The following is a 26,394-nucleotide window of genomic DNA, read 5'->3' on the forward strand; positions in this document are numbered from 1 at the left end:
AGAATGTTTATAACAGCCGTATTCATAAGAGCCAAAAACTGGAAACAAACCACCACATGCTGTCAATTTATGAACATAAAGGCTGTTGATACACTTTGCTAAATTGCTTTCCCTACCAGTTCTACAAATGTGTAACTCCTACTAACTTCTTATGAAAGTGTCAATTGCACCTTAACATTTTTAGTTATTTGTATTTTGATAGCTACTTAAACCTTCCTTCCACCTCTTTCAACGCCATATGCACTCTCTTCTCTCTTACCAGCACCTTGTAGCTCTTAAGGCTCATAAAACATGTTTTCCTTCCATCATGTATGTGGACATATGTAAGTGTGTAAGAAAACTCCTGGAAGACAAGGACAACTCATTTTTCTTTCTCTCTCCAAGCCTTGAGCTTTGTGCGTTTCATTCCTTCACTCAGAAAACACCGAGTTCACACAACAGACCGACCTGTAACCGAGACAGGTGCGCTAGGCATTCAAAAAGTTCACTGAACTGAACACCACTAGTGTCAGATATCCTACGCCAGTAGCTCTCCGTTAACATACAAGCCCCACGTTTTAAATTCCCCAGATTGTGTACTAATCCGAAAACAAAAGCTCTGAAGTTTATCCTTTAAAATGTATTGACTAAGTAAGCGCCGCTCCCTCGGCCCTGTTAATTCCCTTAACGTGCACACCACACTCTGGGGGACTTCGGCCAGAAAAATGACCAGGGCAGCCTGGTGGTGCGGGGACTTTTCAAGGGATTCTGAAGGGCGCCAGGGTCATTAATTTCTTTGTAAGGACACCAGAACACTGAATATGCAAATCGTGGCAGCCCGGCAGGCAACCCAGATCCCGGAGCGCCCGCCGCCTCCACCCTACTGAGCTAGTCTGGGGCAAGTCACTCTCGCGGTGCCTGGGACCGTGCCCCGCCCCCGGCCCCGCCCCACCCCCGCCCCCTGGCCCCGCCCCGCCTCGGCGCGCGTCCGGAGCCCGGCAGCCCGGCAGCCCGGCAGCCCGGCAGGAAAGGGCGGGCCGAGGCCGCCGCCCACGCTCGCTCCTGCCGTCTGACACGGGCCGGCGCCGCGCGAGGGGCGGCATGAGCGCGTGCCCGGGCCGGTGACCGCCGTGGCGATGGAGTGCGGCTTCGTCGCGGGCGGGAGGCCGAAGCGCCCTACGGGCCGCCGGCGGCTTCTGCTCTTCCTGCCCTCCGGCCGCTGCGGAAGCCCGGGCGGCCGCGGCGTCCCGGCGCGTCACTGCCTGTCCGCGCTGCCGGGGGCTTTGGGGGCGCTGCGGCCCCGCGCCCCGGCGGCCCGTGGCGGAGCGTCACGTGCCTCCCCGCTGCTCCTCCTCCTGCTCGTGCCCTCCCCGCGCCTGGCCGCCGCCGCCTCCCCGCGCCGGCCCCTCGCGGAGCGGGAGCGCTCGCGTCCGGGGCCCTCCGTGCCCCCGGCCGGTCGCGGCGGCGCTGGGAGGTGCCTGCGGGGCCTCGCCCCGGGCGTCGCCTCGGCCGCGGGCCTCCTCCACCTGTGCCGCGGCCGGGTGGCCCCCGTCGCTTCCTCCAGGAGAGGTGAGGGCCGCGCGGCCGCGGGATGCGGGGGCAGCTCTGGCTTTAACCTCCCGAGCTGGGTCGGGGGGGAGGCTCGGCCACCCACAGGTCGGGTCTGCCGAGGTCGCCGGGCTCCTCTGGGGCGTGGGGACGAAGGTCTGTGTGGTGCCCTGCCCTGGTGACCCGCGGTCGCCTGGCCTTGGCCAGCCGGGAAGAGCCGAATGACGCGGAGTCCCGGGCACCAGGTGTGTGTCGCGCTGTTGGCTCGGGCTGCGGGGAGGACCGCGCGCTGGGCGGGGAGCAGGTGCTCCGGGATGCGGGGAGCCGCCGCGTGGGCGCCGCTGACTCGTGCGTCCTGTCGCGCCTGGGGTGCGGGCGGCTGCGGGGGTCTGCGAGCTTATTACCATTTTATTTCCGACTCTCATGGATTTTTTTTTTTTTTTAGATTTATTTATTTTTAAGAGAGACAGTGGGCGGGGGAGGGGCAGGGAGCGAGGGAGACAGAGAATCGGACGCAGGCTCCAGGCTCTGAGCTGTCAGCACAGAGCCCGACTCCCAAGGAACTCACAAACGGTGAGATCTGACCTGAGCCACCCAGGCGCCCCCCCCACGTGCCCCCCCTACTCTAACGGGTTTATTAACTCCTTAACCACTAGTTGCCTGTTCTGTGTTTCGCACTTTTCTGGGTCCTTGGGCTGTATCAATTGACAAAATCTCGGATCTTCACTCTAGCAGAGGAGATGATACGGCTTGATAGCTTTAACTTACACATACACATGTAATTTACATATACGTACGTAAATACTGTAGGGGGAAAAAAAACAGAGGTGGTAAGGGTTAGAAGTGAGGGGGGCCTCCGGCTATGGATTTAAATGGGGTTATCAGAATAGGTTTCATTCAGAAGGTGGCATTTGATTAAATTCTGGAAGGTGAGGGCAGTCACTGCCCTGCATAAAGATTAGGGAAGTCCAAAAACAGGCTCAGTTTACTAGACAGCAAATGGTTGCTTACTAGATCCATCATTTGTGGTCATCTTTATTAATTAGCAAAGGGCATGGGGCGCCTGGGTGGCTCAGTCCGTTAAGCGGCCGACTTCAGCTCAGGTCATGATCTCGCGGTCCATGAGTTCAAGTCCCGCGTCAGGCTCTGTGCTGACAGCTCAGAGCCTGGAGCCTGTTTCAGATTCTGTGTCTCCCTCTCTCTGACCCTCCCCCATTCATGCTCTGTCTCTCTCTGTCTCAAAAATAAATAAACGTTAAAAAAAATTTATTAATTAGCAAAGGGCAAAAATATCACTTTGGGTGGGCTATAAGTATGAGTCGGTAGCCATCAGTAACTACACTGATGGGTATTTAATTTATTTATTTATTATTTTTTTCTCAGTAGAAATGCCCTGTGAATGTTGACCGCGTCTAAAATTTGAGAATGCCTGTGGCTGGGGGAGAAACTGATTGGGAGAGGAAGAAAGTGAAGGGAGGAAGCTTTATGTATAAAGAGTGGAGAAAGAGTCGTGAACTCTGTCAGTGTCCTGCAGTAATTCTGAGTTAGAGATGGCTTTGGTCTTTATATCAGTGCTTTTGCTCCTTTCTTTTTTTCTTTCTTTCTTTCTTTCTTTTTTTTTTTTTTTTTGACAGGCTGGTAACTTGTGATTTATTTTCATTTCATAATTCAAGATGCTGGGGCAAAGGGGAAGAGCCTTTTCTCATCAGTTTTCTGACAGTGTGTCAAGAAGGAGGTCCTATTGGGTTAGTCCCAAAGGATCTCATTCTTCACCGTGAGAACGGATGCCTAACTATGGGGAAACAGACAGCACACACTTAAGGAGTGTGTGTGCCCATTAACTAGCAGCATAAGTTTTGGTCCTTTGCCTCCAGCCTCATGCTGTGTTCAGTACCAGAGCTACTGAGACTTAAGGATGTTACGAATAGGAAGTTTGTGCTTGGCTTCCTCCTCTGTTCAAGGCCAACTTTGGGCTGCTTTTGTATGCATTTTTAATATCCTTTTGATAGCCTGATGGTCCCTCCAAAGGAGAATTCCACATGACGCTTTAGCATAGCTCCCTTTACTTGCTTCCTGGTTATTGATAGGAGTTCCCAGTTCTTGGGCCTCACTGTGTTGTCACCATAAAGGAGAAAAAATGAGTCAGAGGTATTCCACATGCCAGAATGTTGGTCGTCCTCAGGCTCTGCCCTTTGACAGAAGGCAGGACATGCAGCTTCTGTCAGCAGAGGTTGGCCTGCCAAGTGACAAGTGGCCAGTCCTTTTCTCCACTTTTCAGATGGCAGTACATATTTTGCAACTGAAATAAATTCCAGTTGTTTTTGGACGAGAAAAAAAAAAATCTGCGGTATCGAAGTTTGGAATTAGCTCTTGCTTCGAAAGTAGTTGTGATAGTTTATTTTGTGTGTGTGTGTGTGTGTGTGTGTGTGTGTGTGTGAGAGAGAGAGAGAGAGAGAGAGAGGTTTTAAATCACACAAGTGATTATTTTTGTTGGTTAAACAAGAAATTTGATACTAGAAAACTCCATCACTCTTCACAAGCCACCTCTAGACTCCAGTGTTTTCAACTCGCAACCCATGGGACAGTTCAGCACAGTTGAAAGATGGGTGGGGTAACCTCTAGAGAGCCCCGTAAGAGATTCGGTCATTCATTTGTCCACCCCCACTGTTTCTCGAGCTAGGTCTGTTCTGTGTCAGGCAGACATTCGGGTCTCTTCTTACGGAGGCCACTTTTATCTCAGGACTGGACATAAAGGATGAAGAAAGACCAGATTTAACTGAGCAACTTAATGTAAAATAGAAAGATCATTGGTGAAGAGGCGAAAGGAGTTGATTTCAAATTTTCTTTCTAGACAGTCTCATAATCCAAATCATAGAGTTCCCTTAAAAAATTTCTGGTGGTACCTGGGTGGCTCAGTCGGTTAAAGCATCCAACTCTTAATTTCCATTCAGGTTATGATCTCATGGTTCAGGAGATCGAGCCCCACGTCGGGCTCTGTGCTGACAGTGCAGAGCCTGCTTGGGATTCTTTCTCTCCCTCTCTCTCTGCCCCTCCCCTGCTCACACTCTCTGTCTCAAATAAATAAACATTAAAAGAAAAAAATTATTTCTGGCCTGCAGCATGCCAGGCCTTCTGCTGGATGCTAACAACGCGAACGTGACTAAGACTGGCTGCTCTTGGGATGTTTGGACCAATGGATGATACAGATGTGGGAATAATACAGGGAGGGCTGTGATCGAGCTGTCTGAACTGGGCTGAGAACACAGATAAGGAGCAATCAAGGCTGACCCCTGCCCTGGGTGGAACTTGCAGACAGAACCATACAGAGGAGTGTAATGCTCTGCCCGGAACTTAGTATGTGCTTAGCAGATTGTAAAATTAAATGAAAAAGCGTAAAAAGGTTTCGTAAAATTTACCAGTTGAAAAAGGGGGGCAGAGCAGACTTAAGGTTGGAGTACCAAGGTTATGTAAGTGCAGGAAACGGAATAGCTTAAGTGGCTGGAAAGAAAGCTGAAAGGGCAAGTGTGGGCTAAATTAGGACAGGCTCTGTATTTGGATGCTTTGCCAACGCCTTTTTTTTTCTTTAAGTTTATTTATTTTGAGAGAGAGAAAAAAATATGAGTGGGGGAGGGGCAGAGAGAGAGGGGAATGCAGCAGGCCCTGTGCTGACAGCAAAGAGCCCAATGCTCATGGGGCTCACACTCATGAACCATGAGATCATGACCTGGGCCGAAGTCGGACACTTAACCAACTGCGCCATCCGGTTGCCCCTTGCCAAGGACCTTATACTGTAGGCTAACAGTTCTCTGAAAGTAAGGGCCTTTTTTTTTTTTTTGTTTAACCCTTAAACTCACACATACATATGATAGCTGTTGCATTTTGTATTTCATCAGTCTGCAAACCGCGCTTGGTACAAAATGATTATTGGATTTCTTGTACCTGATACCGACTGAGCCTCTTTCCAAGGTGGGAACCACTGCTGTAGCTTACAGACAAGCATCAGATCTGTAGGGTCCTGTCCACGCCACACTTTTGCTTACGTGCAGTTTCCTTTAAAATGTTTGGAGGTGAGGGGCGCCTGGGTGGCGCAGTCGGTTGGGCGTCCGACTTCAGCCAGGTCACAATCTCGCACTCCGTGAGTTCGAGCCCCGCGTCAGGCTCTGGGCTGATGGCTCAGAGCCTGGAGCCTGTTTCCGATTCTCTGTCTCCCTCTCTCTCTGCCCCTCCCCCGTTCATGCTCTGTCTCTCTCTGTCCCAAAAATAAATAAAAAAATGTTGAAAAAAAAAAATTAAAAAAAATAAAAAATAAAAAAATAAAAAAATAAATAAAATGTTTGGAGGTGAAGGACTGACTATAGGAGCTGAACTATCTTTCTAGTCACCTAGGGATCTTGCTGAGAAAACCTTTGAACTCTGAGTTAGTAGTGACTGTTCTTTCTTCTACCACCCTTCTCCAAACCTGGCATCGTAGAAAAGTAAGGACAAATATGAGGCAATATTTTCATACAGCTATGTTTATTACATTTAAATGAAAGTGTTTTTTTTTTTTAACTTTTTTAACATTTATTTATTTTTAAGAGACAGAGAGAGACAGAGCATGAGCAGGGGAGGGGTAGAAAGAGAGGGAGACACAGAATCCGAAGCAGGCTCCGGGCTCCAAACTATCAGCACAGAGCCCCACACGGGGCTCGAACTCCAACCGTGAGATCATGACCTGAGCCGAAGTCGGACGCTCAACCGACTGAGTCACCCAGGCGCCCCTGAAAGGTTTTTTTTTTTTTATATTGTTCATCTCTTTTTTTTTTCTTTTGCTGTCAAAGTGCCTTTTATAGTATTGTAATAGTAAGGAGCTATTATGTTTAAATGTCCTTTTTGACAGAATTACTCATTGGCATTGCAATTGTTACATATTTTTTAAAACTATTTTTATGGTTCATGAAATACAAAAGCCAGGGAACCTCGAAACAAGTTTACAAAATGGGTTGGATCTGTGGCTAAATGCACAGAAATTCATAGAAAAGATAATATACAAATTGTTAGGACACCTCTCTCTAAAGATAGGCTTTTACAGAGACATCACAAAGAATGAAAACTATAGACCAATACCTCTTATGGATAAAGACACAAAAGTCCTCAGCAAAATACGCAGCAAATCAAATTCAGCACTATGTAAGAAAGGAGTATATACATCGTGACAAAAGGGGATTCTGTCCCAGGAACAGCAGGTTCATTTAAGATCTGAAAATCAATTCACGTACTGCACCGTATTAAAAAAATAAAGAAGAGAAACCACATGATCATCTCAAAAGACAAAGAATTTGACAACATTCAGCACCCCTTCAGATAAAAAGGGGAAAGGCATCTGTGAAAAACCCACAGCTAACATCATACTTAATAGTGAAAGACGAATACTTTCCCACCAAAGATCAGGAGCAAATCACCATCCATCCAACATTGTACTAGAAGTTCTGACCCGGTCAAGACAAAAGGCATCCAGATAAGACGTAAAACTATCACTCTTCATAGATGACATAATCTTGTACATAGAAAACTCTAAGGAATTTGCTAAAAAACCATTAGAGCTAATTAACCAGTTCAGCAAGATTGCAGAATACAAGATCAAAATGAAAAATGTAAAAAAAACAAAAACAAAAAACAAAAATCAGTTGCATTACTCTACACTAGAATGAACAATCTGAAAAAAATCTAAAAAACAATACCCTTTATAGTAGCATCAAAAAGAATAAAATACTTAGGGATAAATTTAACATAAAAACCCACAAAACTTACATTCCACATGGTTGAAAATCTGTGTTTAACTTCTGACTTCCTGAAACTTTAACTGGTAATAGCTTGGCCAGAAGCTTTACCTAATAGACAGTTGTGTATAATATAATGTTTTGTCTATGACGTGTGTTCTATTCCATATACTTATAATAGTGTAAGCTAGAGAAAAGAAAATGTTATTAAGGAAATCATAAAGATGGGGAAATACATTTACAGTACTGTACTATAAAAAATCTGTGTATAAGCGGACCCATGTGGTTAAAACCTGTGTTCAAGTGTCAGCTCTTCTGTGAAACCTACACAACATTATTAAAAAATTAAAGACATAGGGGCGCCTGGGTGGCTCAGTTGGTTAAGCGTCTGACTTTGGCTTAGGTCATGATCTCACAGTGCGTGGGTCTGAGCCCTGCGTTGGGCTCTATGCTGACAACTCAAAGCCTAGAGCCTGCTTCAGATTCTATGTCTCCCTCTCTGCCCCTCTCCCACTCGCACTCTGTCTCTGTCTCTGTCTCTCAAAAATAAATAAACAGTAAAACCAAAAAAAAAAAAAAAAAAAAGAAATGGAAAGACATCCTATGTTCATGGATTGAATTTGTACTCCCCCAATTAATATACAGATTTAAAACAATCTCTCTCAAAGTTTCACGTGTCGTCTTTGCAGAAATTGGTAAACTGATCCTAAAATTCATATGGAAATACAAGGGACTCAGAATAGCCAAAGCAATCTGGAAAAATAACAAAACTAGATGACTCTTCCCTGATATAAAAACTTACACTACAGAGCTATAAGTAGTCAAGAAAATGTGGCATTGGTATAAGGACAAATATAAATCAGTGATATATAATGGAGAACCCAGAGATAAAGCCGTTATATTTTCAGCCAATTGATTTTTGACAAATTCCAAGATAATGCTGAAACAACTGGACATCCACACTCAAAAGAAGTTGAACCCTCATCTCACACCACGTAAAAGTTAAATGGATCAAAGACCTAAATATGAGAGCTGAAATTATAAAACTTTTAGGAAAAAAATACAGGTGTAAATTTTTGTGTCCTGGAATTAGCTAGTGGTTTCTGAGATATGACACCAGAAACACAAGGAACAAAAAATAAATAAATTGGATTTCATTAAAATAAAAACCTATTGTGCTTCAAAAGTCACCGTTGATAAAGTGAAAGCCAGCCCACAGAATGGGAGAGAATATTTCCAAATCATATAAATGATAAGGAACTTTTATCTAAAATGTATAAAGAGCTCTTAACAACCGACTCAATAATAAAAAGATAACCCAATTTTTTTTTAAATGGACATAGAGATTTCTCCAAGGAAGATATACAAATGGCCATTAAGCACATGGAAAGATGCTCAACATCAGGCATCAGGGAAGTGCAAATGAAAACTACAATGGACTATCCCTATGTTTATTGCAGCATTAGTTACAACAGCCGAATTACGGAAGCAGCCCAAGGGTCCATCGGCTGATGAATGGATAGAGAAGATGTGGTAAAGATATACATTGGAATATTATTTAGTCATATAAAGGATAAAATCTTGCCATTTGCAAAGACATGGATAGAGCTAGAGAGTACAATGCTAAGCGAAATAAGTCCTATGATTTCACTCATATTTGGAATTTAAGAAACAAACAGAGGGGGAAAAAGGTGAGAGAGAGGTAAGCCAAGAAACAGACTCTTAATCGTAGAGAACAAATAAGTAAATACCATAGTTGAAGAGACATCTAAAAAAAATAATAATAATAAAATAAAATTGCAATGGGATACCACTTTATACCCCCTAGGATGATTATAATAATAATAAAAAAAAACCAATTTCAAGTATTGAGGATGTAGAGAAATTGCATCCGTCGGACACTGCTGTTGGGAATGAAAAATGGCATAGCCACTTTGGAAAATAGCCTGTCATAACCTCATAAGGTTAAGCAGTCACTATATGATGCAACAGTTTGAATCCTGGATATATACCCACGAGAATTGAAAACTGGTTCACACAAAATCTCATACACTAACGTTCACAGCAGCATCATTCCTAATAGCCAGGAAGTGGAAACAACTCAAACGTCCTTCAACTGATGAGCAGATAAGAAAAAAATTGGTATATTCCTGAAACACAATGTGATTCAGCAATAAAAGGGTATAAAAAGTGCACATAATTACAAGGTGGGTGAACCTTGAAAACCTCACCTAAGTGAAGGAAACCAGTCACAAATACCACATCCCTTATGATCTCTTCCTATGAAATGCCCAGAGTAGGCAAATGCGTAGAGACAGAAAGTAGATAAGGGGTTGCACAGGGGTCAGGGAGTAGGGAGATTGGGGCGTGATAGCTAAAGGATATAGGGTTTCTTTTTCGGATGATGGAAATGTTCTAGAGTTAACTGTGGAGAAGGTTGCAGAACTCTATAATTATAGTAAAAATCGCATTAAACACTTGAAATGGGTGAATCGCATAGTATGTGAATTACATCTCAATAAAGCTGTTTAAAAAAAAGAGGGGTGGGGCGCCTGGGTGGCGCAGTCGGTTAAGCGTCCGACTTCAGCCAGGTCACGATCTCGCGGTCCGTGAGTTCGAGCCCCGCGTCAGGCTCTGGGCTGACGGCTCAGAGCCTGGAGCCTGTTTCCGATTCTGTGTCTCCCTCTCTCTCTGCCCCTCCCCCGTTCATGCTCTGTCTCTCTCTGTCCCAAAAATAAATAAAAAACGTTGAAAAAAAAAAAATTTAAAAAAAAAAAAAAAAAAAAAAAAGAGGGGTGCCTGGCTGGCTCATTCAGAAGAGTGCGCGACTCTTGATCTTGGGGGTTGTGGGTTTGAGCCCCACTTTAGGTGTAAAGATTACTTTTAAAAAATAAACGTGCAAAAAACCAGTTAGGCCTTTGAGGTATGCCGTGTTCTTTCCTGGCTTTCCTTTACCGCCAGGTCCTGTTTTGAGCTTTATTGTCCTGTCCTTTCTAGAACTAAGCCTGTCTGCCGGAAGCCTGCAGCTGGAACACCGGAGAGATGTGGAGCACAAAAGGAGGGAGTTCACCTCTTGTGGGAACAGGAAGCTCTGCTTCGACACCCATGCCTTAGTGCGTTTACTCGAAGAAAATGGTAATAATCCTTTTGTGCCAAGCTCAATGCCACAGGAAAAAAAACGCTGTAAAATATGACTTCTCGTGATCTTATCTAATTTCTCATGTTATTCTTTGACTTGTAAGTCTACAGGTAATCTTTTGCTCACTCTGTGTTTTTTAAGTTCGTATTCTTTGCTTAAGGACATTTTCGCTTCATTGGCACAGTTGAGACTTTTCCCACCCATTTTCTCTCCGTCCGAGAGAAGTGTATTTTAAAAAAATTATTTTAATGTTTATTTATTTTTGAGAGAGAGAGACAGAGACAGAGACAGGGAGAGACAGTGTGAGCAGGGGAGGGACAGAGAGAAAAGAAGGGGAGACCCAGAATCCGCAGCAGGCTCCCGGCTCTGAGCGGTCAGCACAGAGCCCGACACGGGGCTCAAACTCACGGACCGCGAGATCGTGACCTGAGCCGAAGTCGGACGCTTAACTGACCGAGCCACCCAGGCGCCCCAAGAAGTGTATTTTTTATGACATCATTCTAGAAGGACAGCGTTCTACTAAAAATTTAGACACAAGTTAGCAAAAGTCAGGAATGGTTCCTGTGACAGCTGTCTGTAGCACAGAAGGGGTAGCTTTATTACTATGCATGATGTGTGCTTTGAAAACTTTCATGAAATTAAAATTTTCCTGAGCAGCAGTTGCTAATAATTCTAACTTGTGGCATTTTTAAATAGTCTAATATTTTCCCTTTTGCTGTTCATTAACATGAAAGGTAGCTCTAACATATACGACATTTACCGAAAGTGCCTTCAGTACATAGGTAACATTCTCTTTTACTTGTGTTTTATTATTATTTTTTAAATGTTTATTTTTGAGAGAGAGGGAGAGTGTAAGTGGAGGAGGGTCAGAGAGAGAGTGGGGACAGAGGATCTGAAGCGGGCTCCAGGCCCTGTGCTGACAGCTGTGAGCCCGACGTGGGGTTCGAACTCACAAACCATGAGATCGTGACCTGGGCCGCAGTCTGACACTTAACTGACTGAGCCACACAGGTGCCCCACGTTCTCTTTTTGTCTCATCTAGACCGACACACCAATTCTCATTCTCTGTACTGTGACCCTTTACTACCCTGTGTGGCTGTTTCTCCGGGCTACCCTGTGCTGCACTTGCCCAGGACACGCGATGGTGTGAGTTCTGCCGTGCTTGGGCAGGGGAGTTAGAAGTTCTGGGTTCAAGCTCTGCCCGGGGCCCCGCTGCACAGCCAGGCAGCTCTGTCATTCTTCCCAGTTTCCGTCTCTTCATCTCATCGGTAGCGTCAGCGCAATAAGAATTCCGAAGATCCTTTTGAGAATTAAAGGAAATACCGTGTACTTGAACGCACTTTGGAGAAACGGTCAAGCACTGTATCGTAATTTTCACCACTTTGCTTCTCAGAGTTGAAACGTTAGGCCTTTCTTTCACCAAAGTGTCTTTCAGCTCAGAATTTGAAAAAGAAGAGCATAAGTGAGAAGAGGGGCATAAGAATTGTCTTGATAAGCAGAAGTCTTCCTACTTTTTCTTTTTTTGGATGGACCTCGTGTTCTTGCATTGAAAGTAACCCAACGTAAAAAGACACATTCAAGATAATGGGGAGGTTTCACTCCACGCAGGTGCGTGGGGTTGGTGAGGAAGCGTCACAAATTTTGCTAAGTGGCAGGGTAGCTGCAGTGGCCTCGAGATGGCCTCAGAGCTACGTCCCGCTAACAGGTGTGGTTTACTTCCCCTCCCCCCGCATACAAGTCGATTTAGTTAGTTTTGATAAATAAAAATTGTTCATGTTTAAAGTGTCTTATTCCGATGGATGTACTTCCTGCTTTTCTTGTTTTCAAACCTTGACCCCTGAGTGTTTGCATCTCTCAAGACCGGTGTTGGGAGGAACCCACTGCAGTGTAGGGCGCGAGGCCTCTTAGAGGAGCGATATGGGTCCGCCATGCCGTAGGGTGAGGCCCAGAAGGACCCGTCCAGGAACACCCCACCCTCTGTCCTCTTCTCCGAGGCTGTGTCTCCTGCTTGAGAGAAGTTCCGTCCGTCTTGCAGCTTCACTGACCCTGATCGTGTATTGGTCTGTCCTTCTCACAAAACATTGATTTGTACCTGGTAACCCGGCAGGTTTTTAGGCCTAACTTCGGCTTTTTCTTATCCCTTTCTCCTCCCACAGCTGGCTCTAAACTATAAGGTTGTGGAGTTGATCATCAGCATAAGTTCTCCTCCGGTTTCTCTTTCTCTTTTACTCATCGCTGCCAAACTAATTATATTTAACTAGGAACCTGTCATAAAGTTTCAAAACTTGCGAGACGCATTTTCATTTTCAAAAAATGGGGAAGGCAGAAAAGAAACAACAAAAAAACTGTTTTGAATCCCAATACCCCAGAGCTAAACAGCATTAACATTTTGGTGGGTAACCTTTTAGATGATTTTTCTAAATGTGCATGACCCACGTGTTGAAAATTTAAGGATTTCGAGTAAAGTGAAGGGAGTAGGTCTTTGGAGGTCCTTTTTTGTTTCTTTCAAGACTTTGCCTTTGGTGTTTAAAAATTTTACTCCCATGCTTCGTCTGATCCAAATTGTTATCAGTTATAACTTTATTCAAAGTGCCTTTAATTACAATAATCAGTAGATTCTTCCGTAGTTCTTATGGCTAGAAGTGTTTAATGGAAAAAAAATTACTTTCCAGGGACTTGGTTTTAAGCATTTTTATTAGGATTTCCAATGTGAAATGTAAATTACCGTCTACAGTTATTGGAAACAGTAACACTGCTGAGTTGGATGTTTATATAATTTAATTCAGTATCATTTACTGAGTAGCACCTGGCCCCCTCTCCACAAGTAACCCAAGAGACTTGTAGAGGAAACATAAAAGAATGATTTTGTCTTTTTAACATCAAATAAATTAACAGCTGAATTACTAGTTATCTTTATATGGTCGGTGATTTGACGGATTTATGCAGGTTATAAAACAGTTGAACTTTCCTACTTAAGTAAATTATTCTTTACTAACATGTACATTTTAAAATTTGGGAAGACATGTCATTCTAGAAAATGTAAACCACACAGAGAAAAAGAAAAATTACCTAGGGTCTTTGTTAAATTACAAAAGCAGTAAACTGCATCTGTAGTTTTGAGTCTTGCTTTCCTTCCCTTGACCCCACACTTCAGGCTTCCGCTTTGTCATGAGACATTCTCTGGAAACATGATTTTTGACAGCTGGGTGGGATATTAGAGGACACCAGCCCAACCCTTTATCTTACTTGGGGAAATAGACTCCGCTGTGTCATGCTTGTCCAGAGTGACAGACACATCACAGCCCGGACTCTGGTCTCCTCACCTCCTGCCACACTGGGCTTTCTGAATTCACTTTCTCCCTTTCTTTGCATTGTCTCCCTTTCTGTGAAGGGTTTTTTTCTGGGTTTTGTTTTGTTTTGTTTTCTGACAAACGGAGTCTCCAGAGTGTGACTGTCTCTGTGTGTTCGCTTAGGGTTTACCACCCAGCAAGCAGAAATCACCGTCTCTGCGTTGGTCAAGATCACCGATGCCAATATGGACATCGTCTACAAGGATATGGTCACCAAGATGCAGCAGGTTAGTTGGGGCACTGTAGCAAATTTCAAGTCTGAAGCTGGGATGTTATTTGTGATACATATTTTTGGATGATATTCTATTGAAAAGCATATGGTACTTTTTTTTTAATTTCTTTTTTTAATGTTTATTATTTTGAGAAAGAGAGAGCACGAGCAGGGGAAGGGCAGAGAGAGAGGGAGACATGGAATCGGAAGCAGGCTCCAGGCTCCGAGGGGTCAGCACAGAGCCCGAAACGGGGCTCGAACTCACGAACCGTGAGATGGTGACCCGAGCCGAAGTCAGTCACCCAACCGACTGAGCCACCCAGGCACCTCTGAAAAGCATATGGTACTTTTAACCAGTAGTTGAGAGGCGAATGATTCCAGTGGCATAAAAGATATCTATTTGAAGCTCTTCTGTCCACTGTTGTAGAATCGTGCTGGAAAACTCACTATGCTTGAAAACAAACTGTTGCAGTCCACCAACCACACGCAACAAATGGCGATCTGGCCAGCACTGTGGCGGCGTGTTCGTGAGCCGCTGGCCCTCAGACTGCCACCCTTCTAACCGTGGCACGCTTGATGATGATACTGCACTTGGTCTTTACCGTTTTCCTTTCCTCATTAATAGAGAGCATGGCCTCGCTGCGCTGCTTTTCTCACGTCCGCGTTCCTCTGGTTTCTCGCAAAGATGATACCAGGTAGGAGGCGGACGTCCTAGGCCCGCCCAGGTTATTGATGTGTTTTGTTTCTCTCTTCCTAGGAGATCACTGTTCAGCAAATCATGTCTCAGATTGCTAATGTGAAAAAAGATATGGTTATTTTGGAGAAGAGTGAATTTTCAGCCCTCAGAGCAGAAAATGAGGTAACACTGAAGAGTCCCTCATCCTTACAAAATAGCATCGAGGCATTGAAACCCAACACGCAGAGACAAAGTGCACGATAGACGTGTCTTCGCCAGGTGCCCGCTACCAGTCAGGTCGAGAAGTAGAATGTTACTGGGACCCCAGAAATCTCAGAAATCTGCTGACCCCCACCCTGCTAGGAAACCACTAGCCTGGCCTGTGGCACCGTTGGCCAGTTTTGCCTTTTCCAGAACCTCATCCGGGGGAAGCATGCAGTGTGGCTTGCAGCAGCAGATTTTGCTCTTGTCCACTGTCTGTAGGGTCATGTGAATGTGCCACATTATTTTCCTGTGACGTACAGGAGGTTGACCCCTGAACAACGTGGGTTGGAACTGAAGAGGTCCACTTACACAGTTCAGTGAATGTGTATCCTCTTCCTTAGGATTTTCTTTACAGCATTTCCTGTTCTGAGGCACCTGGGGGGCTCAGTCTGTTCAACTTCCAACTTCAGGTCCAGTCGTGATCTCACGGCTTGTGAGCGTGAGCCCCATGTCGGGCTCTGTGCTGACGGCTCAGAGCCTGGAGCCTGCTTCCGATTCTGTGTCTCCCTCTCTCTCTGCCCTTCCCCCTGCTCACACCGTTTCTCTCTCTCTCTCTCTCTCTCTCTCTCTCTCTCTTTCTCTCTTTCTCTCTCTCTCAAAAATAAGCATTAAAAGATTTTTAATAACATTACCTTTTCAGTGGCTTACTTTATTGTAAGAAGATAGTATATAATACATATAACGTGCAAAATATGTGTCATGTTATTGGTGAGGCTTCCAGTCAACAGTAGGCTATTAGTTAAGTTTTGGGGGAGTCAGAAGTTATATGCAGATTTTTAACTGTGTGCGGGTCAGCACCCCTAACGCCTGCGTTGTTCAAGGGTCAAGTGCATATTAAAATTGTTTCCAAATTTGGGTTCTCTTGACCAAGTGGTGCTATAAAGAATCCCGTGGTTTGTAAAGTGCGGCCCGTGCTGTGTTTGCATCCTTCCTTTTGTTTTCAGTCCTCGTTAGAGTTCCGTAGAGGAAGTCCATTTATTACCGGTTCATCCTAGTCTTGTAAGAAGCCTTCTAGCAAAAGATTCCTTCTTTTGCTAGAAATGGTAAAGTTTGAAACTCTCATACTTGTCCTTGAAATCAGCTTGTTTGAAGGCAGAATTCGTTCAAAGTTGAAGGAGGTATTAAAGAAAGCAGGGCCTCTGGAGGCAAACATGTATGTTGAAAACAATTGCATTATTGATTTTATGTATCTTTCGAAATGAATTAAAACTGATCTCAAGATAGGCACACGCGTGGTCTTACCCTCCTGGCATATGACAGATTTCTGCTGCGGGGGCTGTGCAGGTCACATTTCATTCTGAATGCGGCGAGGTTCCTGTTCAATGAGAAAAGAATCAGGAAAACTCATGCACAAATACGTTGTCCTGATGTGTGTTTATTACCAGGTTTTGTGTATTTTTTTTCTAACCTTCTAAATGTACCCTTGACTTTTTTTTTTTTTTTGATGTGTTTTTAGAAAATAAACCTCGAACTACATCGGTTAAAGCAACAAGTAATGGTAAGATCCTCACTCCTGCTTGCTTGTTTGCACTTACATAAACGTAGTAACAAATATAATGTCAGAAGCCCTTTAATTCTCTGTTAATTATTTGTGTGATATGTCTCAGAAGTACACATTAGAAGATTTAGCTAAGAACATAGTCATGGAATAAGTTAGTGATGTCTGTAACCAAATTCGTTAAGAAAATTGTGTTCTAGGATGAATCGGATGAATTAAGTCATTTTTACGTTAAAAAATTCTTAGGTAGCCACTTGGAACCTCTAGATTCTCTTAGAAGAGACTGGCCTTGGAGAATGACCTGTGGTTTTAAATGCTTACTGTGCCAGCTGTTTGATTTTTTTCTTTTTTAAGTGGAAAGGACATGGATGTTAAGGAAGAAAAGGTTCTGGTGAGTGTCAGAAAGAAGGCTTTATGTAAACCAGAATTTAGTATTTTCCTTCTTTGAGCCCAACTCTGCTTTCCAGAGTGGACTTTTGCCACAAATTCTGTAAAGAGATTACCCTGGGAATCTTGAGGTTGAAGGCGACAATAACCCCCCCTGGACTGACTTGAGCGTAAAAGGGGATTGTTTGTGTATGCGACTGGGGACTCCAAGACAGGGCTGAGTGCAGCCATGGCTTGGCCAGGGACGGGCCTCGTGTCTCCGTATCTCTGAGATCCCCTGGCCCCACCCCGTGCTCAGGAGAGAACCCGCAGGGTCACCATTGTAGGCTTCGCACCCCAAGGTTCCCCTTTCTCACTGTGGACTTCTTTCTTTCTTTCTTTGCCCTCCTCCTAGGATGAAGTGGTCAAGGTCCGGACAGATACCAAACTAGAGTTCAATCTAGAAAAGAGCAGAGTGAAGGAACTGGTATGTCCTTTCTTTAAAAACCGAGTGCGAATTCATTTCTCCGCAGGATAGCGTACTTGGTCAGGTCTGAGTTTATTTACAGCTCAGCAGTGCTGGCACACACTTACCCAGGTATTGTTGGTAGGCAGTTTTTGCTTTAATTCTGTTTTTGGCTTAGAGCTTAAATTTGATGCTTTCCAAAATGGCATTAAAATGCAAATTTTGGAGGGATGCCTGGCTAGCTCAGTCCGTAGAGCCTGTGACTCTTGATCTCAGGGACACGAGTCCAGGCCCCACATTGTGTGTAGAGATTACTCAAAATCTTTAAAAAATCTTTTAAAAAAACCTTTTTTTAATTAAAATCTTGGTCAAATCAAGTTTGAATCTTATTTCAGAGAGACTAAATTATGTGTTACTTAGACGTTACCAAAGAAACCAAACTCAATCTCGCTCTGTTTAATCTGACTTAAACCTCCACAGGTCCTGATTTCTCAAAAGTTAAGTTCATGACCTGTCTTGAATATTAAATTATTAATATCAAATTCTACACTGAAATTCAGGATTAAAAAAATATTTCCATGTAAGCTTTTTTAAGTTTATTTATTTTTGAGAGAGACAGAGAGGGAGATGCAGACTCCAAAGCATAGTCTTTTTTTTTTTTTTAATAAAGACATCTTAACGACTTTATTGCATTGTTTTGAAATGCAAATTTTAAATGATTCTTTGAGTTACGTTAAATTGAAACTTTTAATTAGGAAAAGTAGTTGTATACATTTGTTACAAAAAAGATTCTAGAGTAAGTAAGCCGACTGGTACTCATACAGCAACGTGGGGGGATCACATATGGGGACCCAAGAAAACTGGAAATACAGTTCTGCTGCCCTTGCTTTTTTCAAACACGATGCGGATAAGTACTTTTTCCCCCCTCAGAACTTTCACAGTAATACTTTTTGAAAAGTTTATTATATTGTTATAATCGACATATACGGCATTATATTCATTTCAGGCATACAAGATAATGATTTCATATTTGTATACATTGCAAAACCATCACCACTGTGAATCTAGTTACCATCTCTCACCATATGTTGTTACAAAATTTTTTTCTTGCAATGAGAACTTTTACGATCTGTTCTCTTAAAGGCTTTGAAATATACAATATAGTACAATTACCTGTAGTCACCATGCCTTACGTTACATCCCAGGACTTACAGTGTTTACGACTGTAAGTCTGTACCTTTTGACCCATTTCACCCACCCTGCAGCTCCCACCTGTGGCAGCCACTAACCTGGTCTCTGTGTCTGTTAGCTCAGGTTTTGAGGGGTTTCTTTTTGGTTCGGGGGCAGTTTTTTAGATTCCACATGTAAGAGAGATCATACAGTATTTGTCTTTCCCTTATTTAATCACCCGAGGTCCATCCATGTTGTCCCCAATGGCAGGATTTCCTTCTTTTTATGGCTGAGTAATATTTCATACACACACATATATACATACACACACACACCACATTTTCTTTTTTTTTTTTTGACGTTTATTTTTGAGAGAGAGAGATTGCACAAGTGGGGGAGGAGCAGAGAGAAAAAGAGGAAGACAGAATCTGAAGCAGGCTCCAGGCTCCAAGCTGTCAACACAGAGCCTGACGTGGGGCTTGAACCCGCGAACTGTGAGATTATGACCTGAGCCAAAGTCAGATGTTCAACCAACTGAGCCACCCAGGCGCCCCATATACACCACATTTTCTTCATTCACCCATCAGCGGACACTTACCTCTTCCACGTCTCAGTGATTGTACATAATGCTTCAGTGAATATGTTCTAATAAAGATACATGTTGAGTTGCCTCTAGCGATTTTTAAGCCATCCATCTTCTTCAGGCTTTATTTCAATTTGATAGCAGTAGTTAGATAGCGTCTTTATTCTTAGGATAATGAGAAATAGGGGGTGCAAAGCATTTTTCACAAACGGAACTGGATACACCTGTAGAAACTGAGTATGCACATTTGTCCATTGACTTCGTGTTTTTCACAGTTTGTAACCAAAATGTGCTGCGATGATAAATGAAGCCAGTACTAAAATGCAAATAGGTACTTAACTTTATTTTAGAACTGTGTCCGGATTTCAAGAGTTGAGCTGAGCCTTGTTGTCCAAAATAATTATTGGGCCCATGTCACCTGTCTTTCTTGTCTTAAAAAACACGTCTCAACCATGAAGATTAAATCACCTCGTACCGCTAAAATAGTTGACAATCATTAGCATACAATTAGTCTCTAGAAGAAGAGAAACTCTTTTAATTACATTTGTCCCTATGGGTTATGTACCTAGCAGAAAATCTGAATGCACTTGATTTAGCCCATAGCTAACCAGGTGGGGAAGAAATATATCTAGGAGATGGGAAGGTATGGGATTGATAAACATGGGCTAAAGCCAGTGAATTTATGTGATTTATTAGCCCAGCTGAGAAGTGGTTCTCAGTAATCCTTAACTTAGAAGACTGAAATGCAGGACAAGCGTATATACTGTTTCACAGCTGGCGTGGATTCAGTGTGCATTGGGGAAGATGAGTTATTTGACCCTCCCTTTCCTCGTTTAATAAAGTTATTCTGGGGCGCCTGGCTGACTCAGCAGAGCATGCGACCCTTAATCTCAAGGTCATGAGTTTAAGCCCCATGTTGGGTGTGGAACCTACTTAAAAAATAACAGTAATAAAATTAAAGTTATAATGCTGATTCAAAGATATAACTGGTGGCACATCCAGCCAGTTTCAAAAGCAGTACAGCCTATAAACTGCTTTGGGGTGCAGGAAGATGGAATCCCATAGAAGTTATTCTAAAATCCATGGCCATGTCAAGATTTAGGCTTTGCTTTTCTGTTTAGTCAAGACTGACTTAGGGAAGACTGGAGCCCAAGGTTTGCAGAAAGATCCAGTCCACCCTGCCCTCTTGTGGTGATTTGATGCATAGCTCTTTCCTTTTCTGAAACCTTGACCTACAAAGAGGCGATGAGCAGTCTTTGGTCCTAGGCTATTCCTTGATTTGGGGTTTTGGGTTTTGTTGGTTTTTTGGGGGTTTTTTTTGTCTTCTTTTTCTTTTCTTTCTTTCTTTCTTTTTTTTTTTCATTTCTGGGCATCACTGTTTTTATACTCTATCCCCCTGTTATTGCCAGGGGAACATTTTATAGCTAGAACGTTTCTAGATACTAGAGCATTGATTTTCTCTCCTATAACAGTGTTAATTTAGTGACGAATTAAAAGCTAATTTTTCACTTAAATTATAGGTTTTCATTAACTCAGTTAAATCCTAATGCCCATTGCTAAGGTGGTATGTCTGAATTTGGTCTCAATGACAACAAAATTGCACTAAATCTTTGCATAAGCATTAATAGCCAAAGGCAAGATACCATTTTGATTCTGGGTAGTGCTAGTCTGTTCCTTTATTAACACTGGATTGTGACAACACCCAAGTGGGTTGTTGTTGTGTAATTAAAACCAACACGTGATGGTTCGTGCATTTCTTGCATCGATGTACTTAAATTGTATCTTTAGGCAACATGTGCGTCACAGAATAATATTCTTTGAAACTGTTTTTCCCCCGACTTTATAAAATTCCTATCTTTGTCTAAGCCTCAGCCAGTGACCAATTTTGTAATTGTGAAGGGATAACTCCCAGACTACATCCTTCCCCACTTTTTTCAACCCTCTCACAACCAAAAAGCATCTGACTCAGCAGCCATGCAGATTGGTCCCCTAGTGGGAGGGGCCTAATGACATCACAGCGAAGAGAGCACAGGAGCAGGGGAGAGAGGTAGGGGGTGACAGGGTGATGAAAGGAATCCAGATGCTGGAGCGGTGAGTGGCTAGAAATCAGAAAGTTGAGCAAACACATCTAAAGGAGAGGGGCTAGCAGCAGAGGTGATCTCTAGTGTTCTGTGTTCTTGGAAGTACGGAGAATGCAGAAGGAGGAAAGGGAGAAAGGAATAAATCAGAATCTGACCTGGGTTACATGTTTGTTTCAGTATTCGTTGAATGAAAGGAAGCTGCTGGAAATGAGGACAGAAATGGTGGCATTGGTAAGACGTGAGACTGACTTTCCTTGATGGTTGTGTCCATCTTTGCTTCATCCCACGCATGGTTACTGTCATTCGTGATGTGTCATAGGGAGGATGCGCGCAGGCTCAGCGTCCTAGGGGCTTTCTGTTCAGTACACACGAAATCACCACCTGAACCGCTTCTAAGTGAACAGTTCGGTGGCATTAGGTACATTCGCACCATGACACAAGCATCACTGCCGTCCATCTGCAGAACTCTTGACCACCTATAGAACTGAAACCACCCGCTACACGCTGAGTCGCCATTCCCTTCTCCCCTGTTCTACTCTCTGTCTCTATGGGTTTGACTACTCTGGGGACCTCATGGAAGTGGAGCCACACGGTGTTTGTCCTTTTGTGACTGGCTGGCTTATTTCACTCTGCACAGTGCCCTTGAGTTCATCCGTGTTGTAGCACGTGTCAGAATTGCCCTCCTTTGTAAGGCTGAATAATATCCCATTATATGGACGTGCCACGTTTGGATTATCCTGTCAGTGGACACTTGGGTTGCTGCCGTCTTTTGGCCATTGTGAACGATGCCGCTATGAACGTGGTTGGACGCGTACCTGTTGGAGTCCCTGCTTTCAGTTTTTGGGGTACGCACCCAGAAGTGTGGAGCATCTTGGGGATTTTTTTTTTTTTTTGCACTTAATAGAATGTTTGATTATCTTAATGAAAGTTTAAATCTCGGTGACTGGAGAATAAGGAATGGAGATTTTTTATTTTTTATTTTGTTTTTGAACTCAGGGCATGCGTTACTTTTTTTTCCCCTCCTATGTTACTTGGGACCTCTGAAACTCACAAGACACTTCCATCAGAGAATAGAACATTCCTCCAGAATATTTTCTACGCATCCAGGCATTTATTTCCTTACTCATTCCCTGAATTGTTAGCCATAAGGAACTACAAGCGATCCTTGAACAATAGGGAGATTAGGGACCCTCCCATGCATCAGAACTCTGCATGTAACTTGTGACTCCCTGAGCACTTCACCACCAATAGCCTCCTGTTGACTGGAAGCCTTCCCAGTAACATCGGTAGTCAGTACGTATTCTGTATGTTGTATGTATTGTATACTGTATTCTTACAATAAAGTAACAGAAGTATTAAAGGCCCTGATCCGTGCACGTAGTGTGAGGACAGAAGAACAGAGACCAAAGCCCAGGTCTCCTCAATCTTACCCCAGCTTTCTCTCCGACTGTACCCTGCTGGGGAGGGTCCCTAGGAGGGAGCCATGGGGACAGAGGTATCCCAGCTGGTTTAACGCTGTTTTAAGCTCTCTCTGTTTTAAAAGCATGCCCAGCAAGATCGGGCTGTCACCCAGACCGACAGGAAGATAGACACTGAGGTCGCTGGCCTCAAAACCATGCTGGAGTCGCACAAGCTTGATAACATTAAATATTTAGCAGGTAAGCTATTTTGTGTCGAAGTCGTTCAGAACAGCTGAAAATACATAAAATTTAGAAAATAAGTCAAAGATGTGCACTTTGTTGATTCTAACACATTTTTTTTCACATTGTAACGTCTCTGAAATTAGAAGGCAGGCACCTTACAATTTCTAATAGATGGATCATCATACCGTAATTGGCCTTTTTTCCCCTTAGTCGTGTAGCGACGTGCTTTACGATGGTCAGAATCTTTAATTTTGTAAGTTACTCTCATTGAACAGTCGTTACTTACTTGAAAACTTTTTTAGTGGAATTCAAGATAGAACATTTTATGGATGGAGTAAAAGGCTTTTGAACTGTGATCTCTCTGCTTCAGTTGGTCCCATTCCCTGTGAGGAGTTATTTTGGTTTTGTAATTTTTGAGCCCGAAGAGGAAATGAAGACTCACATGTGAATATAATTAGCCATCCGTTGCAACTCCTATTTAACGTTTTGGATTAATCAGTATTTTCAAGTTTCTGAAGCATTTAGAAGTGGAATTTTGTTCATGAAGTTAGTTTAAAGGGTGTGTCCCTGTAATATACATGTATCTTGTGACCACAGAATTTCTGTGATTCTCAGCTTTCATTAAAAAGTTTTGTTGAATATTGGATAATTTGTACTTTGAAGATGATGATTTGAAGGAGTGGAGGGGTTTTTTTTGTTTTTTGTTTAACGTTTTTATATTTATTTTTGAGAGCGTGCAAGGAGGGGAGAGGCAGAGAAAGGGGCGGGGGGCACAGAGCAGCCAAAGCAGGGTCCACACTGACAGGAGCGATCCCAATGTGGGGCTCAAACTCACGAACCATGAGATCCTGACCCGAGCCAAAGGCAGACGCTCAAGCGCCTGAGCCACCCTGGTGCCCCAAGTAGTGGAGTGTTGTCGTGGGCAGGTGTCTCGTGGAATGTGGCACATTAGCAGACGATCTGAGTTTCTTGCGTTTGTTCGTTGTTTTGCTTGGTGGGTAGGTGGATAAACAGCTGTGTTTTCTTAATGAAAAGTTGTTCCTTAAGTAACTGTTAACTAATACTATGCTCGATTTTTTTTTTTTTTTCTTACAGGGTCTGTATTTACGTGCCTAACAGTAGCTCTGGGATTTTATCGCCTGTGGATGTAATAAAGTGTCTGTTTAAAGAAATCCTTATCGTTCTGCCTTAAGAAAACCAGACTGCTGTCCTTCCCCGCCCCCTCCCCCATTTCCAGATTTTAACCCTGGTTTCGATTTAACATGTATTATTTATTTTATGCAGATTATGGACATATGACCAAGGAAAGGAGTCAAGAATTTCATAATTGTTCCTTTCGTCTTTTCTGTCTAGTTGGCTTTGTAACGCTGAGCGGTGGTGGACAAAGCGTGGGAGACCCCGCTCAGCTGGACCAGTGAACTTGGTCTAACCTGTGGGACATATCAACAGTAAATATTTGCATAATTCTCCACAATTTTAAATCTTTTGTCAGAGGACGTGGGGGTCTCGGCGTCTTCACTAAGTGCTGAAGAATCACCGAAACTGAACCAAAAGCACCAAATCCTCTTTACCTGAGGACCCGGTCCTTTCCATGAGCCAGTCCCCACACTAGGGTAACTGTGTTTCAGGCCCAGTTGTTTGGGGTGTTAATGATTCCCCTCTCCTGTCCACCCAAAGCAGATTTTTTTTCCTCTTCATTTCCATTGTCTTTGTTATTGTCATGGTTATTTTTTACGTGCCTTCCAGCTAGAAAATCTTGTTGCCTAACGAAGTTTTGTAACGGTACTGGGGACTCTCTTTTACCTCCCAGAGTGCTAGGTTTCTCTCCCACCCTCTCACTTAAGTCTCCATGATGTGAGAACCGTAAGGTAACTCCCATTTGTGGCATTGCCTACCTAGAAAACGCGCTAATTCTCGGCATGGAAGTCTAGTTTGTGCAACACGGTCTCCTTCCTTCTGGTCTTCATCTGCTTTGCATGCAAGAGAACCACTCAGTTTTCCTTCTGCAGCAGTATCTAGATCTTTAGATAGCGGATGCACTTTTTACACAAGTCTTTCTTTAATGAATATGCTTGGAAATTAGAGAACCGTCATGCCGGCTCATCGTCCAAACCTGGGTCTATTCCTTTGGTTGTTCAAGACTTTCTTATGCCTGCCTTACCTCTGGTTTTTAAAACAAATAAATGCCTAGATACCGACAGGTTCCTTTTAGAGAAGCACGTTCTCATGTTATTTGAATGACTGATGTGGGAGAGGAGAAGCATTTTTAAAACGAGGACACAGAGGCCACGTTTTCCATCTTTCTCCACACACACGTGTGCACGCGACCTGGTACAGTGGAGAAGACAAGTGTCGCTCAAACGAGTGAAATAAATCACCCACCGTCACTGTTGGCAGACAAATTACCTTTGTCCTTTGGATGTCATTTCGAAACTTCCGGAAGTGTAAATCATTGTCTTTTTTCAAAACATAGGTTTAGCACAGAGATTCTGAACTCCAAATAGGCATGAAAATCAAGTACTTTGGCATTGGTGGTATCAGTTTCAAAGTGAATGTAATGTAATCGTTTTCAACTTGATCCAGAATTCTCTCAACTGCTCCATAAACTACTGTGGCAGTACGTGCTTCCCCTTTCAGGGACGGAGCCCCAGAAAATACTGCACATTTAGCAATTGCCTTAATTATTAAAGATTTAAGTAAATGACATCCCATTAAGACCACGTTTGCCACTGCTTAATGTAGATACAGCTTTCGTTAATAAGAGCTTGGAGAGAGGGCCTGGAGCGCAGACACTCCTCCAAAATTAAAAGAATCCCCAAGAGGCACAAGCACTGTAGGCAATTACGTTTCAGAGCAAACAGTAACTCGTGTAGGTTAAAAACAAGTGAGGTGACCTTACTTCCCGGTAAAACATGTCTTTAAGTGGCATTCAGTGGGGTGACACTCTTTCATCTGCCAGAAAGTACTCCAAGTGACATCCCCACTGTTTTGCAGTCGTGCGCTGCGTCAGGCCCTGGATCCGGGGCCTTGGATTTTGCTCTGCCGTCGTTTGCAGCACAGGACAGCCTCCCCATCCCCGCAACCTTGGGAACAACGAACCCGCCTTTGGGTGGCTCAGGTTGCGTGCGTCCGTGGAGGTTACAAGGGTCCGGGACCGTGTTCTCTTTGTTTGGTCAGAGGTCTTCTATGGGAAAAGCATATGGGCCAGAAATACGAGCATGCCCTCCCCGCTGCTGGCTGGCCCAGGCTTCTGAGCAGCGTGACCATTCCCTGAACTAGCCTGGCTCGGAGGGATTCAGATCACTTGGGGATTTAGGCCTTCGCCTAATTTCTAATCTCAGGAAGGGGGAGGATGCCCGGCCCAACTCGCAGGGAGCCCGTGTCCGGGCCCTGGGGAGTTAACCAGAGCTGAGAGCTGCCAACACGCCCCTGTGGGTACAGGTGCCTGAGCTACGGCATGCCCAAGGCAGGGCATCGAACGGACAGGCTCCGTCTCCTTCGAGGCTGCCTCTGCATTCCTGCCTCCTCCTCCCGCCTGCCCTGGTTTTGTTTTGTTTTTTTTTTTTTTAAATAACCTAAACTCCAAATCGACACCTTTCCTGCTCCATTAGTAAGCAAAACCTGCCTGTCTCTACGGTTCTTTCCAGGAAACAGCAGTTTG

The 26,394-nt window shown here is 43.8% G+C and overlaps 1 protein-coding gene across 2 annotated transcripts; it reads left to right on the forward strand.

The window, feature by feature from the left end:
* The first annotated feature begins 1,069 nt into the window (after positions 1-1,069).
* Positions 1,070-25,405, forward strand: MCUR1 (mitochondrial calcium uniporter regulator 1). 2 transcript variants are annotated; one of them, XM_049655019.1, is made up of 9 exons: positions 1,076-1,548; positions 10,284-10,421; positions 13,899-14,002; positions 14,744-14,845; positions 16,383-16,424; positions 17,206-17,277; positions 21,268-21,321; positions 22,634-22,748; positions 23,829-25,405. In XM_049655019.1, the coding sequence occupies exons 1-9, from the start codon at positions 1,116-1,118 to the stop codon at positions 23,882-23,884; spliced, it is 1,116 nt and encodes a 371-aa protein (XP_049510976.1). In that variant the 5' UTR covers positions 1,076-1,115; the 3' UTR covers positions 23,885-25,405. The 2 variants fall into 2 exon arrangements, with proteins under 2 accessions (XP_049510977.1, XP_049510976.1); XM_049655020.1 differs by lacking the exon at positions 21,268-21,321 and having other exon boundaries at positions 1,070-1,548.
* The last annotated feature ends 989 nt before the right edge of the window (positions 25,406-26,394 follow it).

Source organism: Panthera uncia, assembly GCF_023721935.1.
Source record: "Panthera uncia isolate 11264 chromosome B2 unlocalized genomic scaffold, Puncia_PCG_1.0 HiC_scaffold_25, whole genome shotgun sequence".
Lineage (NCBI taxonomy): Eukaryota > Metazoa > Chordata > Mammalia > Carnivora > Felidae > Panthera > Panthera uncia.